Here is a 16627-nt window from a genome sequence, read left to right as displayed (position 1 = left end):
AGATGTCAGCTCCTGAATACTAGAAATATCAACTAGCAAACACAATTAAGGGCGTAGATAAATGTAACATTTTTACTTAACCCTTCCTGATCAAGGATGATCAATTCTACAAATAACACGAACACAAGGAGTCAGGTTGGAATGAAGAACTGCTACTTTAAGTCAGTCAGAGCAAAAATCATCTATGTGATGTGGCACATAAATGATAGTTTCACAAGTCAATTAACCACGACCTATTACCCATGCAATTTGATATACAGATATTTCCTGGGAGCAGGCAACAACCATCTTGCCAAATAACACACATGCTCAATCATTCTGTAGTAAATCAGGATATCTGTAGACAAAAAACTCAAATGCACATGCAGTTATGCACTTAAGACAGCAAGGGTTTATTGCCAAAGGAAGGAACAAAAAAAAAGTAGGAGAGATTTACTACCAATATAGGGTTCAAACCTGACAAACTAAAGAAGCAGAAAAGATTTAAAATAGTAGATTTGTTTGAAAGAACCCCGTAATTCTGCCCATAGTAAGCAGGCCACAGGCGCAATTAAGAATCAAGAGGGGTTGTGCTGGTACCAAAACACCAATTTGATAGACCTTATACTCAATCTCTCAGGCTCCCAGTTGCGGTAAACTTTTCCAGCTTGGTCCCTGGTACCTAAAAAAAATGTTTGGTAAGCATCTACATGCATTGATATGTTAATCTGTTAATGACAAAATGGTGCAACACCTTCATAGTCTAAAAAATGTTTTTTTACAAAATAAAATCATTTTACTTGGCTAACTAAAAACTATGACCATCATAGTTCTAAATATAATTGCACGTGTCACTGTAACTATCAGTTTTCTCCAATTAAAAACTGTGCTATACAGTGGACATGCAATACAGCATGCTTACAACTTGCATGAAAAGAAAACTATTTATATGAGATCCACTCAGAAATGTAAGATATCAGGGATCAAACAAGACAACATTCTCCTAACCACATAATTAACTATGGAAAACAAGTAATATCTAGTATTTTATCTTCTTACTCAATATAATTTACTAACAGCTGATCTATCTTTGTTCCCTCTGTCAATCTAGATTGGATCAACCCAGTATTTCTATAAACTGATAAACACAATAATTAGAATGATTCAACTTACATAATCTTTGATGTGAATCTTTATTTAGTTGGTAAGCGTATATCCTAATGAAGGTTAGGCTTGAAATTCTTCACACCGTGACTGCTCAGTATATGTCATATATGACTTCCCCTTTCATTTATTTTTGTTGGTAATTATACCTCCTAGTTATGTTCCAGGGTTACGATTTCTGCAAACACTAACTAACCAAGTAAAACAAAAAAAAGGACATGCAATTCTATTTTATCAACAGCCATGAACATAAGATAGGAACAAGCTCATAAGTTAAACCAATACGCTCTTGCCATTCAGGTCTTATGAGAACTATGGATCATACTTTACCCTTTTACACAGGTAGATAATATCAATGTTATAATGATTTCAACAATGCACTTATAACAAAAATAATATATCACAAAGCAGCTACTGACAAATTGAGATAGCTTTCTATTTAAAGAAACAAGCTGACCTAGTGAACAGCAGATCCATAGAAGACAGCCTCTGCAGGACCAGTCATGTAAATATGATTGTCATCCTCCCTCCATTCGATTTCCAATGGTCCACCAGGCAAATCAACTACACATTTCTGTATCCCAACAAAATGTGGCCAACTACAGATAAGGATATAAGGTACAATAGAGATGAAATTGACAGTGCAAAGTACAAACAGTTGAAAGGACAAACCCGTTCAGCTCGACCCTCGAGGACAGCTGCAACAACTACTGCACAAGCACCGGTTCCACAAGCAAGCGTCGCACCTACAGTCAAAATCATATATTGTATACCTCAGAATATAAAAGGAGATACCACTGAATCACATACATACACTACAGTTATTTACAGAATGCACTAATGTTGTGGTGCTAATGACACAGCAACACCTATGATGCTATGACTATATGACATGCAACATTCCTAACAGACAAAGATATATGCATGAAAAAAAAAGGAACATGCTGAAATTAAACCACAGTGCATATATCCTATAAAAATCAAGATTAAGGGAACATCAGTTACCAGCACCACGCTCCCAGACTCTCATTTTGAGGTGTGAGCGAGACAGGACCTCTACAAATTCTGCAGAAGAAAATTAATTTAAGTAAACTCAAATGCAAGAATATGTATGAATAGAAGGCATACGGTTCTATAATAATTAAGAGTAACCTGTGTTGGTGCGGGCAGGAAACATTTCATGATGCTCGAATTTAGGCCCAATATCACTAAGCTTTAAATCATCAACATGCAAAACCTGTTTTTCCAGCCAAGACAACAATAAATTATTATATGGACAGCCTGGACCTGGATAGGCTAGGATATATACAGTTCAAACAACACAGGAACCTAATCACTAGCAGAAAAAAATATTTATGGTTGCTAGGGGGATCTTGTTGGCTATATCAGAACATATGGGCCAATAAACAGAGGCAATCACGTATTGAAGCATCTAGAGACATTTCTCAAGCTTGCATGAAGTATATAACATAGAAAGTGCAAACATTTATTGGAAGTGAAAGCAACAATATTAGCAAATCTTGTGGTAATGAACAAGTGGATCACAAAGCCAACTGGTAGGATCAGCAGTTAATTTAACTAAAAACTAAACAAAAGATAATAGGATTAAAACACGTTAAATTGATCTGGAGTTCTAGACTGTAGACCTTGGGCCTAAGCAAGCACTCCTGTATGGAAACATAAAAAATATTGAAATGTTTTAATAAGCCATGATATCCCCATAAATGAATAATTGCAAGATCCACATGAATCAATAGGCAACAATTTAACATATTTGTATAGGAAATATTTAGGCATATTAACGGTTTTGACAGAATGTAATTTAAAACTACGAGAATATGAACTTGCAAGTCAATTACCTTGAGCTCCTTTGTGCCAAATGTGACACAATGTGGATTGCCCATGCTAACACAGGTTACTTGCCATGTTGAGCCATCAACTGCCAAATCAGCTTGGACAACGGCTTCATTCTTGGTGGATGGCAGTTTTGTTGGAATATCTGGTCCAGAGAGAATGGGCTGGCCCATATCAACCTTTACCTGTGAACAAGATAAATGCAAGTGGATCTATCAATAAAATAATTTCATACTTTTTGGGAATCACATTCAACAAGAATGAATCAGTCAATTAATGGCTTACGCTTGACAGGATAGGTGTATTATCAAGACTACTGGAGCTAAGAAAGCTCAGGCCAACATATTTCCTTTTAACACATCCAATAAAATTGCAAGAGCTAGAACAGTATGCTAGACTGAAACCATCAGTACGACATGCTTGCCATATGACTTAAGAAAGTTGTTATGGCATACTTACTGAAATATAAGTTGAAGTCATAAGAACAAAATGGCAACTAGAAGTACAGAAATGTAAACTGTATGACTTCATGAGGTTTTTCTGTATTTAAATGAATCTATGAACAATTGTGCGAGTCCTTCATAATGGTATAAAGTATCATGTTGCTAGTAAATTGCAAGAAGCATACAAGCCCAGGCAGGTTATACAGACCAAGAAACAAAAACCATATAATGGCAGATATATAAATAAAATCGATTGAGGGAGGTGAATGGCAAACTACAGTGGTTTATACCTTCAAATTCAAAAGGCATTATCATGCTTAAAAGTAAACAATAACTAAAAAACTAAAAGGCATTTACCTTGCCATCATTTTGTATTTCAGGAATGATTAGCCCAGCGCCAGTGTGAATTTTGAAGCTGAAATGCAAGAATGTAACTTCAGCTCCATTACAAAGAATGGTTCATCCATATCATAATTCTATTGGCGTTGGCAAAGAACAGGTTGCAATCCAATCATGAAGTACTTTAAGATTAATATCATGATAATAGGTATTTTTTAAGCATTTTCAATGATAGTTTGAAGTTCACTATTCTTGTAATCCTACTAAAGGATATTGAGTAGTACATTACCTATGTGTTCCCTGTAGGTTTTCAAGCTCAGCTATAAACCGGGCAAAGCAACGGACTCCATTGCCACACATCTGAAATAAATAGAAATAATACATAAGGCATGTGAGAATAATTCAGCACTAACAAGCTGAATAGAGAAACATAGAGTATAATCAACCACTTTGACAAACAAATGGATGGTTTCTTATGCATAGTTCACAAAAACAAGCTCAAAGAAATTTTAGTCCATTTTTAATTTCCACTGGAGTATATATCTAATTGAAAGTACATAGACTAAAGTTCTGCTTTAGATGTAGGGGTTGGTAACATGATAACAATTAGAATGTCACAAGATAACAAGGTTAAGACATGCAGAATAAAGATAATGAATAACATGTAGGGGTTGGTTAAAATGTAATAGAGTAAAAATACACACTTAAGACATACACATACAGATTAAAGATAATGAATAATCAACGAATTAGATCCCCAGCATTGTATAGAGTACCAGCAGATTTCACTTAAGTTCCCTATGACCTATTCTGAGTGTGGATTAAACTAGTACAAGGCCTAATCTACATGGAGAGCTATAAGCAGCTAGTACACACTTGCACAGTTAATTTTCAGGCTAAGTATCCCCGCCTAACAATTCAGGGACACAAGAAACTTTATGAGAAGTTGAGAACGTGCAAAGCTTTTGCGCTTTCTTTCCACTATCCTACCTAATGAGGATCATGCTAACATTAGATTAGTCCATATCATCCACATTGCATTTATGATTGACGAATCACTACGGATATCACAAAACACCAACACCCGAATACATTTCCTATCACGCACTGCAGAAATGCAATGGATTGCTCACCTCCGGCTCACTGCCGTCCGAGTTGAAGATCCTCATGGTGTAGTCCGCGCCATTGACCCCCGGCATGACGAAGATCACACCGTCGGCGCCGACGCCGAAGTTCCTGTCGCACAGCTTCGCCGCCTCCTCCGGCGTCACCTTCGGCACGGCCGAATCCCTATTGTCCACCTGAAGAAAAAAAATCCAAGACTAAATCAAAAAAATACAGAAATCACCGCGTCTAAAGCAGCAGAGACTGCTCTAATTCGTGCAGACGAAGCGACTGATTACAAAGGGGATTAAAAAAATTGAAGGGAAGCAACAAATCGGTTCTAAGAAAAGTGAAATGGAAGCGCTAGTAAGGCGTCGCACCATGATGAAGTCGTTCCCAAGGCCCTGGTACTTGACGAAGTGGAGGGCGCGCTCCGACTCGCGGCGCTCGAGGAACGCGGCGGCGGCGGCCGACCTGGGGGTGGACACGGCCATCGCGGCGACGCAGCGGCGCGCGGTGGGGTTCCCGCGGAGCGTGAGGCGGCGCCGGGAGGGGGCGGGGGCGGGGGTGGCGGCGAGCTTCGCGGCGGCGGCGGCGATGGTGGCGGTGGCGGCGGCGGTGGCGGACGACATGGCGGCGAGGGCGTGCGGGTGGGAGGGGGGATCAGGAGGCTCCTCTACCTTCAAAGGTACGTGCCTTTGTCACTGACATCTGGGGCCGATGAACCACGGGCCCACCTGTCAGTGGCATTGGCGGTGCCTTTGAAGGGGGTTCCGGTCGCTGTCCGGGCTAATGACGGGGAGGCTTTTCGGTCACTGCGGGGTGGGCCCCACCGCGTGCTGGGCCCTACTGTCATAGAGGGTGGGTTGACTGGTGCGGGGGATCCTCTGCGCGTTGGGCCTGGATGTTGATATGCTGACGTGGAGGGTTTTGGTGGAACGCGTTTGCCGATTTACCCTTTTCTGACGGTGTTTACGGCATTTCTTCACTTTCTCGTATTCTAATGCCGTGTTCTTTCCTGGTGATCTAGGTGATTGTAGTGAGTTTTGTTTCGCTTTCCGCGTGCACGTTTCCCGAACTACTAAACGGTGTATTTTTTAAAAAAAATTCTATAAGAAAGTTGCTTTAAAAAAATCATATTAATCCATTTTTGAAGTTTAAAATACTTAATAGTCAATTAATCATGTGCTAATAGCTCATCTCGTTTTGCGTATCTTCTCAATCTCCTCTATCTCCTCTCCTCAAAGACAGCCTTATTCTTCCTCTCAGTCCCATTGACCATTGTTTAGCTTATTTGCAAACGGAAAATAATTTGTGAATAAACTGTTATATACGTGTTCTTAACGATCTAAAAGCACAATCTGAAAAATAATTTACGATAAAAAAACCCAAAATCAACTCTAAATTTAAGGTTGAAAATTTAAATTTTAGCTGATAAATATATGCATAAGAAAAAGATGAGGTTGTCTCTTATTGGACTGTGTAAGAGATCAGAATTCAAGATCAACGGAAATTATTTGCCTTCATCTTCACAATGTCAACGATCAAATACTTTCTAATCCTCGATGAGCGAGTATGGTTTTGTACGGATTGTCCTTTGATTGCATTCTTCCTAAGTCTTCATAGAAATGAATCTACAGTTTTTTTTTCTGATTTTATGAATGAATTTTAGTTGATTGCATTTGTGCGTTGAAAATAAATGTTGTTTGCCATTGTATTTTCGTATTGGCCATGAAACTCGCACCGAATCATATGAACGCCATAAAACTCCCTCTCGACCACATGCGCACTATCGAGCTCGCTTTTGGTGACAACCATCTTTTGTACGTCTACGACGACTTGGGAATCGGGAATTTTCGTGTCACTAGCTACGTAGTCCTCCAAGACATCGACATAAACATCTGCAGAATCGTATACGACCACCTTAGCGAAATAACGCTCCCTCTCCAAAAGAGCGTCCACTTGCTCGCTTCCCTCCACTTCCATGACACCTTCTACATGTGGACGGTTGTCCATTTCATGCAAGCTGTTGTAGTTGACGAACTATGGAGAAAAGAGATACATTATCGCAATATAATTGGAACCAAAAATTGTTGTCAATTTTATTGATCCAATATGTAGAGCCGCAACACAACGAGTAGTGGAGGATCACTCCCGATGCACAATGCGTGATGACGGAGTAATTTTGCACAAGAGCCAAAAAGGGCTAGGGCATTGGACCCGAGACGTAATGGGTGGCCAATGCAAATGTAACAATCAATTTGTGGAGATCCGTTTTTTTATATATATGACATTTAAACTTGAACAGAGAAAGTATAAAAGATGGACTTGGTTTTACTATAAAATCAAATTTAATCTTTATACGATTTAAAAACTAAGAGACAAAAAAGCACAATTAGAGTCCAACAGAACCGAATAGGTTATCCAATGGTTTCCTCTGTGCAACTATGCTAGTGAAGTCTAAATTAGTTCAATATAGTTTAGTTGCACATGTCTACTTGTGATCTGTTATCTTGTCCATAAGTATCAACAAAAACAACCAACAACCAAGACAATCTTAAAGGGCTAAGCTATAAAAATGCATATTTCAATTTCACCCTTACTCAAAACACATCAAGCGTATGGAAAATTTTACTTGAACAAAGATAAAAGAGTAAGTTATTTCACTAGATATGTATGCTATGTTTAACAACAAAAACACCATTTTATATAACGAAGCGAGCGTAGCTCAATTGGTTAGCTTTATTACAGTGAAACCTACTCATTAAAATATATGTTTGTATTTATAGCTATATACCCGTCCGTCCAAGTACATAAGATTAATTGCCACCTATAAAATGGGCTTAGGTTAGATGTTGTGTTTGCCGTATTTAAGTGACTAAGATGGCCCAAATATCATTTCACGAAGTTTTTTTTTTCTCTCTATGGCCGTGTTTAGTTCACCCCAACTACCCCAAATTTCCAATTTTCCATCACATCACATCACATCCAAAAATTTTCCTACACATATAAACTTCTAACTTTTTTTCTAAACTCCCAACTTTCTTCAAACTTTCAACTTTTTTCAGAAACTAACCACACCCTGTAAAAGCTACTATCTCTTCTTAAAACAAACAAACGCCTGTCATCGGGCGGTTCGGACTTCTTCGGACACGAAACAGCTAAAATTCTCACAAAGACCCCCTAAACTATCTGCTATTCTCCTGAAACCACTTAATTTATCACAAACACCCCTCGTAGACCTTAAATTTAGAAAAACAAGCCCCTCCCCCCTTCCCCCAAATCACAAGCAGAGCAGAGTGCTCGCGCAGTTTGGCACCGAAGCCACGCCACCACCAACTCCTCCCCCCAAATCCGCCATGGAAGACGGCCACGCTCCCGCCGGAGCCGAGCTCGCGGTGGCCCTCGACGAGGAGGAGGAGGAGGCCGCCCCGCTGGTATCCGGCAGACGCGGCGCCGCGGCGGCGGCGAGGGCGGCGACGTCCCAGACCCGCGACCTGCACCTGCTGAGCTCGGCCTTCCTCTTCGTCTTCCTCGCCTACCACGCCGCCCAGAACCTGCAGAGCACCGTCAACACGGTAGCCGAATCGATTCAATTCGACCGATCGATCGATCACGCAGACGCGGCCTCCATGGATTCAGATTAATCCGATCGGATTTGGTGTTTTGCATTGCTGGTGGGTGGGTGGGGTTGCAGGACGAGAACCTGGGGTCGGTGTCGCTGGGGCTCCTGTACACGTCGTTCACGGCGTTCTCGGTGGTGGGCTCGCCGGTGGTGCGGCGGATGGGGTCCAGGCGCGCGCTCGTGCTCGGCACCTCCGGCTACCTCCTCTTCATCGCCGCCAACCTCGTCCCCTCCTGGTAAAACCTAACCAACCTGCTCGATCCCTTCCTCCTCCTCCTCCCTATCACAGCGTAGATTAGCACTAGCGAATAGTGGAATGGATGAAACTCTGAATAATTCAGAAATTCAGACGAGTCTGACTGATTTCTTTTTCTGAATTCTGACGGTTCATCTGACTTGTTTAGCTAGAAGAAAATGGGGATTTGGGAGTGAGTTGAATAATGAAGGAATCCCGGGGGTGGTATTTGCAAAAATGATTTCGTCATTTTATTTTTGGGGTTAGATTAGCATTTGCTTGACAGCCGGCCAGGGCCTTACTATCGGAAGCGTTTAAATTAAAGATTTGTCTTGATTATCTACACTCGCAGTTGAGCCGTAGCCAATTTTGAATTTTAGAAACAATTTAGGTTATTTTATCGCTTTTGTCACTCAGTTTTGACTTGTGACCGGTAAGAGTAGAAGCATAAAATTCTCGTGTTAAAAATGTATTTTTCATAACATTGATCACGTGTCTTCATTTGTTTGAAAGATCCGATTGCCTGTCTATACTATAAGAATGTTGATAATGGCCATGTTTAGGTGTTTATTTGTTTTGGCAAAAAAAATTGACGTATACGGACACACAATTGAAGTATTAAATGTAGACTAATAAGCCTAATTAATCCATCATTAGTTGTAGCATCACATTATCAAATTATGACGTAATTAGGCTCAAAAGATTCATCTCTCAATTTACATGCAAACTATGTAATTGTTTTTTTCGTTTATATTTAATGCTTCATGTGTCCAAACATTTGATCTGACGGAAAAGTTGGAAGTTTGAAAGGAACTAAACATAGCCAATGTCTCTTCAACTTATAAATCGTAGCCTCGAAACACCAAAAATACCTTTCCTAAAGTTTAGATGAATCAGTTCGGCGGATATTTCTCAACAACGCTAGATGGCCTATCTCCAAATTCATTGCAGTCCTTCCATATACCGATAACTTGTGAATTGTGATATCTTCTCTTTTTGAATCGATGAAGTATAAGCGAATCACATATAGCGGCTTGTTTCTATGCATTAGGCAACGAAAAGAAGTAGAGTGACCGAGCTGAAAGCCTGAAACGCAACGATCTGATTCATCTGAAGTTCTGAACATGCATTGCCCACTGCCAACTGCCGACTGCCAAGTTGCCGACCAGAAGCTGCAGCATTTTGCACCAAGAAAGTAAGGATGAATCCGAGCTGAAACTTTTGGCTCAAACGGGCGACGAATCCGGAGCAAATTATCATCAGAGTAGGATAATCTCGTCGGCAGCTGATGGTTTAGTTTTTTTGTTGGAGAGGCAGATGGTTTAATTAGTAGTTCCATGATTTGATCAGATGCGTCACCTGACAAAGAAGATCCCCCAAATTGTATGATACTGCTTGAGCTGCAAATGGATGCGATTAACTATTTAGCTCCAACGGCAGCATTGGATTAGGATATGAACCAACGGCCAAGCCACTGTCACTGCCATCCTTGAAAAAAAATCCAAGAGCATAACAACACTGGGGTTGCAGGCAGCTTAGCATGTGTTTGATTTGGGGATGAGGTAAGATGGGTTGGACTCATCCTTGTTTTTAGGATAGGATCATTTTAGAGTCTCAAGATCATTCTCGTTATTCTAAAAAGTTCTCTCTCTAATTGGATTGAAAATGTGTTCTAGCAAATTGCTAGTTTTAAAGTATTTTTCAGCTGTAGCACGTTTTTACGATATCCCCTAGCAAATTACACAAACTTTGAGTGCCATGTAGTAAAATTTGTCTAAATTTTTAGTCTTTGAATCTTAGTCTACACTATACCTAAGCCAATAATCCAAAATCATGCATACTCATAATATTGTTTGAATCTCCTGAAAATAAAGATGAATATAAAGATTAAGTGTTTCACATAAAACGAGATGGTAATAACGTGTGATTAATTAAGTTTTAATTATTTCAAACTTGAAAAAGGATTAATCTGATATTTTAGAACAACTTTCATATAGAAAGTTTTCGCACGAAACACACCGTTTAGCAGTTTGAAAAGCGTGCAACCTTAATCTAAAATTTAATCCACCCTTTTCATGACTAACGAACGGGACCGCTTCATTTTACTTGTTTGGGAGAGTTCCCTAACTCCCATTACCAAACACAGCATAAGAGAATACAATCGGCAAGATAGGAAAAACGATTTACTCTCATTTAAATTACTTGTCTTTCTAACTTTACCTTGAATCAAACATCTCTACTTTCTACCATCGTTTTTTAAAAATTTGTGTAAACGAAGCCGAACTTCATCCACCAATTATGCCAAGCGATTGGGATCCTCTTCAGTCACTGCCCACTACACCGTGCCTTTGTCATTGATATGTGGACCTGATGTGTCGTCGGGCTCATTTATTAGTGACAAAGGCATGGTGCAGTCGACTGATCTCTATCCTGATACCAAGTGGTCCTTGTTAGTTGAAAAATTGGAAGTAACTAGAAAAAAAAATCTTCCAAGGCCAGTAGGCCACTGACAAAATGACAAGAGGCGGGGACAGGAAGGAAACGCCAAAGCAGTTACCTGCAGGTGGGGACAAACCCCGCGGCTTCGAGCCACTGCCATGTGGGCCCCACCTCCGCCTCCGCGCCTCGTCGCCTCCGCTCCCCTCCCATCCCCTCGCTACCTCACTCTACCCGCTCTATAAAAGGCCTTCTAGAAGGAGCTTCCCGCCTCAAGCCGCGCGGATCGATCGCTTCTAGAAGCTTCCGCCTCCGCCGCGGGCCATGGACGCGCGAGGAGGCCACCACCGCGACGAGGAGGAGGAGGCGGCCGCGGCGCCGCTCCTCGCCGGCGCCGCGCCGTTGGGTTACTCGGGCCACCGCCGTAGCCACGCCGGCGACCTGCACGTCCTCTCCGCCGCGTTCCTCTTCGTCTTCTCCGCCTACTGCGCCGCGCAGAACCTCGAGAGCTCGGTCAACACCGTGAGTGTGCCATCTCGTCCCTCCTCGGTCCTCGTCCTCGTCCTCCTCGTCGTCGATCGGTCGAGCTGATCTCGATCGCCGCCTTTCCTGATCCGTGGATGATGCTGGCCGCAGGAGGGCGACCTGGGCACGGTGTCCATGGGGATTCTGTACACCTCCTTCACGCTCTTCTCGGTGGCCGCGTCGCCCGTGGTCACGTGGCTCGGCTCCAAGCGCGCGCTCGTCGTCGGCACCAGCGGCTACGTCATCTTCATCCTCGCCAACCTCGTCCCGACATGGTGCGTGCGGCCGTACGCTCGCCTTCGCCTACGGATCCCATGGTTTTGGGTTTTGACGCCTTCGCCTACGGATCCCATGGTTTTGATTTTTGACATGGTCCGCATGGTATCGCTGGTGCCTAATTGGGCGTGCTGGTTTGGATGCCTCACGCCTGTTTGATGAAATGCCTAGCTAGACCGTGTTGATATGATGCTCCTTTTGCTCAGACACGGGTACTACTGTTGTTAATCGATCATATGGTTTTAATTTGGCGGTGCAGTGTAGCTCGTCTCACCAGTCTACTGTAAGTGTTTGGTTGTGCACGGAATGCATTTTCATTTTCTGATAATTAAATGCTCTGTTACCCTTTTTGGTGTAGCTGAGAGCCCATACAGCAAATTAGTTAAAACAATCGACAAGTTTTTTTTACTATGCTACTACCTCAGTTTTTTAATTGATGACGTAGTTGACTTTTTGTCACACGTTTGATCATTTGTTTTATTCAAAAAATGTTATCTAATTATTTTTTTTGTGAATTGTTTTATCACTCAAAGTATTTTAAGCATTATTTATATCTTATACATTTGCATAAAATTTTTGAATAAGATGAATGAATAAACATGTGTTCAAAAGTCAACGGCGTCATCTATTAAAAAACGTAGGGAGTATTTACCAGCAACAATGTTTCATTTTCTTCTTTAATATATAGCACTCTCATACAAATATGGATGGCCGATGGATTCTGGCCCTAGTTGATGTGCTTTCTATTATACTATGAAATATTTCAGCTGTGCAAAATACTATTAGAAATGAATCCTTTATGTTTAACATATGCTGAGATTCTATATATGGATGTTAATTTGTGCAACAAATTGTCAGGTACACAAAATACTATTAGAAATGAATCCTTTATGTTTAACATATTCTGAGATTCTATATACGGATTTTAATTTGTGCAACAAATTATCAGGTACACAATGGTGCCAGCCTCCCTGTATCTGGGTTTTACTGCATCGATCATCTGGGTTGGGCAGGTATTTACTTGACAGTGTGCTTGATAAGTCTTCTCTGGTATCCAGTAATCCAGCTCACATAATATATCTCACACTGCAGGGTACATATCTCACGTCTGCTGCCCTCAGTCATGCAAGAGACAATAATTTGCCTGAAGGCCAAACTTTGGGGAACTTCAATGGAGAGTTCTGGGGAATGTTTGCTAGCACACAGGTATGGTTGTACAAAGCTATTCTCCACCAAAACTTGCCAAGACATATTTTAGTATCTGTTCTTCATAACTCAAGTGTAGCATCTATTTCTTTCTGCACATGTGGGCTCTACAGATACAAGGTGTCTTTGACTATTTACATTTGAATTATGCAGGTCATTGGAAATTTGATCTCTCTTGCACTACTGAGAGATGGAAAGGTTAGCATCTTAATTTTGATCTTCTCATGTCTTATCAGAATATCCTGGACTGTCATTTGTTATATATTGTGTACCGCTAACTAGTAACTAAAGTGAACTTCATGATACGTACTTTTAGCATCATGATTTGTTGCAGTAAGAGAAAATATAGTTCTGATGTTAACTGGAGAGTCCCATTGTTTCTTTTATTCTATCCTGGAAACTTCTGTTGTACCTCTATACCCAATTCAAAATATGTGTTCTGCTAGGTTTACAAAATTGTCTCAAAATGCATCGATATATTAGTTGTAACAAAATAATGATTGCAAACAAAAATATTGCAGCACACTACAAGAGAACTATAGAATAATTGCAATGAGCACTACTGAAAATAAATCTTAATATTTATCTTTTAGATGTACATTTTAAAATAAATATCTAAAATATTAGCTGTCCTACTCTAATTTCCCATGAACTTAACTATTATAAGATGCCCTGACTCCTGAGGTTAGCAATACTCAAAAGTCTAAACCCCCAAAAGTATTTGTTCAAACTGTTCATCAATATACTAGTTAAAAGTCTGTATGACTTTTGTTAAATTTTGAAACCTTTTATGTTCTTAATAAAAATCATGCTTGATCATGTGATTCCTTGTTACTCCAGGATGGAGGAAGTGTCACGGGGAAAAGTCTGCTGTTTGTTGTGTTTCTTGGCTGCATGATTGTCGGCATTATATTAATGTGTTTACTTTCCAAAAGGGACGAGAAAGGAAATAATGCTCCAACACATTCCTCATTTGGGGCTATGATGAAGTATATTGTTGCCCCTCTCAAGGACCGAAGGATGATTCTTATCATCCCTCTTATTGCATATTCAGGATTACAACAGGCATTTGTATGGTAAGTACTTTGTAGCGCATATTGCCTTTCGACATTTGTTGCTGTTTGATTTCTTATTATGTGCTCTGTAAGATAATGCTGTGTAATTTTTAGGGCTGTTTTCACGAAAAATATTGTAACACCTGTGCTTGGCATCTCTGGCGTTGGCGGAGCCATGGCAATATATGGTGCAGCCGATGTTGTTGTAAGTTTAAATCACTAAAGTTGTTAGCATAGCCTGATGCCATTTCACTATGAACTCTCTATTATCCTTTCCCTAGGGTCCTACTGTTGCTATTGCTTTGTGAAAGTATGGCATATCTTGTTTCCCAGTTATCTATAACTAATCTATATCATGCTAAACTATTGAAAATGCCATAATTTATGTTTTAGCTGACTTTTGATGGTTACCTGACACTGCAGTGTTCATTGGTTGCTGGACGTTTGACCTCTGGGCTTCATTCAGCTACATCTATCGTTTCGGTTGGAGCTATTCTTCAGGCTGTAGTCCTGTTCTGGTTACTTCTTTTTTACAGGTTTGGTTTCGTTAATCGTCACTGTGCTGTTACACCTTTCTTCTGCAGTTATGCTTGCCATTGGTATCACAGTGAGCTCATCTTTCTATTGCCTACAGTCCAATGGGTGGACTGCTTGGTGCAGCAGTTCCACTGTTTATAGGTGCCTTATGGGGTGTTGGTGATGGTGTCTTGAATACACAGTTAAGTGCATTACTTGGGCTGCTGTTCGAGGATGTCAAGGTAATATCGTTTTAGTTTTCTTTAGCTTTTCATCAGCACGGTAGCGTTCTTCCTATCGATGACGGAAAAATATAATATATGGCATTTCATTTGCTGATACTTAAATGGATACTGAAATGATTATTTTGGAAAAATGTCAAATGCAGGAGGCAGCTTTTGCACAGTTGAAGGTTTGGCAATCGGGTGCCATCGCAGTCATCTTCTTCCTGAGCCCAAATATTACGCTACAAGCCATGCTTATCTTGATGGCCACTGCGCTCATCATCTCTTTCGGCGCATTCTTGTTACTTACACTTGTTGTGGAGAAGCCATCGACCGTCAGATCGTGAGGAAATCCGAAATCCTTTTGTCCAACAGAAACCAATTCCAAAGTGGGGCCAATTTCACCACATATCTTGATCAGTGTTACCAACAACCAAAGCAGCACATACTGTATGCACGAGCGATACGAAACCAAAAGGAAATGAGGTATCTGTCAGTTGATGTGCAACACAACACCACCCTGACTCCATTTGTTTCAGCGATTTTTGCTGAATTGAAGTGATTGCATTCAAAATTAGAGTGACGGCCTTGTAGCAAAATCTGTTTTCCTCCAGTTGTTTCTGTTCCGTGGTTGTTTCTACCAAATGTAACATCAGTCAAATATATATGTTTATAATAGCTGCTCTTTTGTTCTGAAAAAGGATGAGTGTTATTTCGACGTGGTTTGATGAAAAAAAGAAGAAGGTTACTCCTTCGGTCATTAATATATGAAGGGCCTCATCTTTTTCTTATGCTTATGCTTATCAGTCAAAATTTGAATTTTCAACCTTAAATTTAGAGTTGATTTTGAGATTTTTTTTCATCGAAGTTTATTTTTCTGCCTTTGCTTTTAAATCGTTAAGAACACGTATATAAAAGTTTTATTCATAAATTACTTTTCGTTTGCAAATATGTCGAAACGATGCTCCAGAAGTGTACATTTGATTAAATCTGTTTGAAAACAAGAAATTCCAAACCAAATATAAGCCAGAAAACAACATGACCAAAGATCGTTGTCGATATAGTCGCTGTACACTTCCCAATCATTTAATAAAATCTCTGCTCAACTTTCAACGAAGTCAATATTTTCCCAAATTATCGGCGTCACTAAGGTAGTGTTTGAATCTTCTGAAAAAGATTAAGTGTTTCACGCAAAACGAGGTGGTAATAACGTGTGATTAATTAAGTTTTAATTATTATAAACTTAAAAAATGAATTAATCTGATATTTTAGAACAACTTTCATATAGAATGTTTTCGCAAGAAACGTACCGTTTAGCAGTTTGAAAAACGTGCTACGAGTATCCAAAAGTTTATCCAACTTTTGTTGGAGAAAAAAACAACGCAGGTGGTGTTTGAATCTTCTAAAGATGAAGATGAAGATAAAGATTAAGTGTTTCACACAAAACCAAGGTGGTAATAATGTGTAATTAATTGAGTTTTAATTATTACAAACTTGAAAAATAATCTGATATTTTAAAACAACTTTTATATAGAAAGTTTTCACACGAAACGCACCGTTTAGTAGTTTAAAATATCACGAATATCCAAAAATTTATCCACTCTTTGTAGTGGAAACGAACGGGACCCACACACTCCATCGGTCTA

The 16627-nt window shown here is 40.1% G+C and overlaps 2 protein-coding genes across 4 annotated transcripts; one reads left to right on the top strand and one right to left on the bottom strand.

The window, feature by feature from the left end:
- Positions 1–138: 138 nt before the first annotated feature.
- Positions 139–5532, bottom strand: LOC4352558 (diaminopimelate epimerase, chloroplastic-like). Of its 2 annotated transcripts, none has more exons than NM_001423584.1 (10): positions 5264–5532; positions 4913–5080; positions 4069–4139; positions 3798–3855; positions 3003–3182; positions 2296–2380; positions 2149–2208; positions 1816–1889; positions 1601–1717; positions 139–661 (listed from the first exon to the last, which is right to left on the bottom strand). In NM_001423584.1, the coding sequence occupies exons 1-9, from the start codon at positions 5513–5515 to the stop codon at positions 1601–1603; spliced, it is 1065 nt and encodes a 354-aa protein (NP_001410513.1). In that variant the 5' UTR covers positions 5516–5532; the 3' UTR covers positions 139–661. The 2 variants fall into 2 exon arrangements, with proteins under 2 accessions (NP_001410513.1, NP_001410514.1); NM_001423585.1 differs by having other exon boundaries at positions 139–654.
- A 2660-nt stretch (positions 5533–8192) lies between these two features.
- LOC4352555 (UNC93-like protein 3) lies at positions 8193–15772 on the top strand. 2 transcript variants are annotated; one of them, XM_015764826.2, is made up of 10 exons: positions 8193–8461; positions 8581–8744; positions 12930–12993; positions 13073–13186; positions 13340–13384; positions 14027–14262; positions 14356–14446; positions 14665–14777; positions 14876–14999; positions 15146–15772. In XM_015764826.2, exons 1-10 carry the CDS (start codon positions 8243–8245, stop codon positions 15326–15328), a joined length of 1353 nt encoding a protein of 450 aa, XP_015620312.1. In that variant the 5' UTR covers positions 8193–8242; the 3' UTR covers positions 15329–15772. The 2 variants fall into 2 exon arrangements, with proteins under 2 accessions (XP_015620312.1, XP_015620313.1); XM_015764827.3 differs by lacking the exons at positions 8193–8461; positions 8581–8744 and adding exons at positions 11454–11701; positions 11816–11979.
- Positions 15773–16627: the final 855 nt, after the last annotated feature.

This window comes from Oryza sativa, chromosome 12 (genome assembly GCF_034140825.1).
Source record: "Oryza sativa Japonica Group chromosome 12, ASM3414082v1".
NCBI classification, from domain to species: Eukaryota; Viridiplantae; Streptophyta; class Magnoliopsida; order Poales; family Poaceae; genus Oryza; species Oryza sativa.
This window is presented reverse-complemented; position numbering and strand designations above follow the sequence as displayed.

Bases quoted from the DNA above. Each gene is read 5' to 3' on its own strand.
- LOC4352558 (NM_001423584.1), bottom strand. From the start codon at position 5,515: ATGTCGTCCGCCACCGCCGCCGCCACCGCCACCATCGCCGCCGCCGCC. The intron at 4,140-4,912 runs GTGAGCAATCCA...TATTTATTTCAG, and splicing joins CGGACGGCAGTGAGCCGGAG to ATGTGTGGCAATGGAGTCCG. The intron at 1,890-2,148 runs GTAACTGATGTT...TTTTGACTGTAG, and splicing joins AGTCTGGGAGCGTGGTGCTG to GTGCGACGCTTGCTTGTGGA.
- LOC4352555 (XM_015764826.2), top strand. From the start codon at position 8,243: ATGGAAGACGGCCACGCTCCCGCCGGAGCCGAGCTCGCGGTGGCCCTC. The intron at 8,745-12,929 runs GTAAAACCTAAC...ACAAATTATCAG, and splicing joins GCCAACCTCGTCCCCTCCTG to GTACACAATGGTGCCAGCCT. The intron at 12,994-13,072 runs GTATTTACTTGA...CTCACACTGCAG, and splicing joins CGATCATCTGGGTTGGGCAG to GGTACATATCTCACGTCTGC.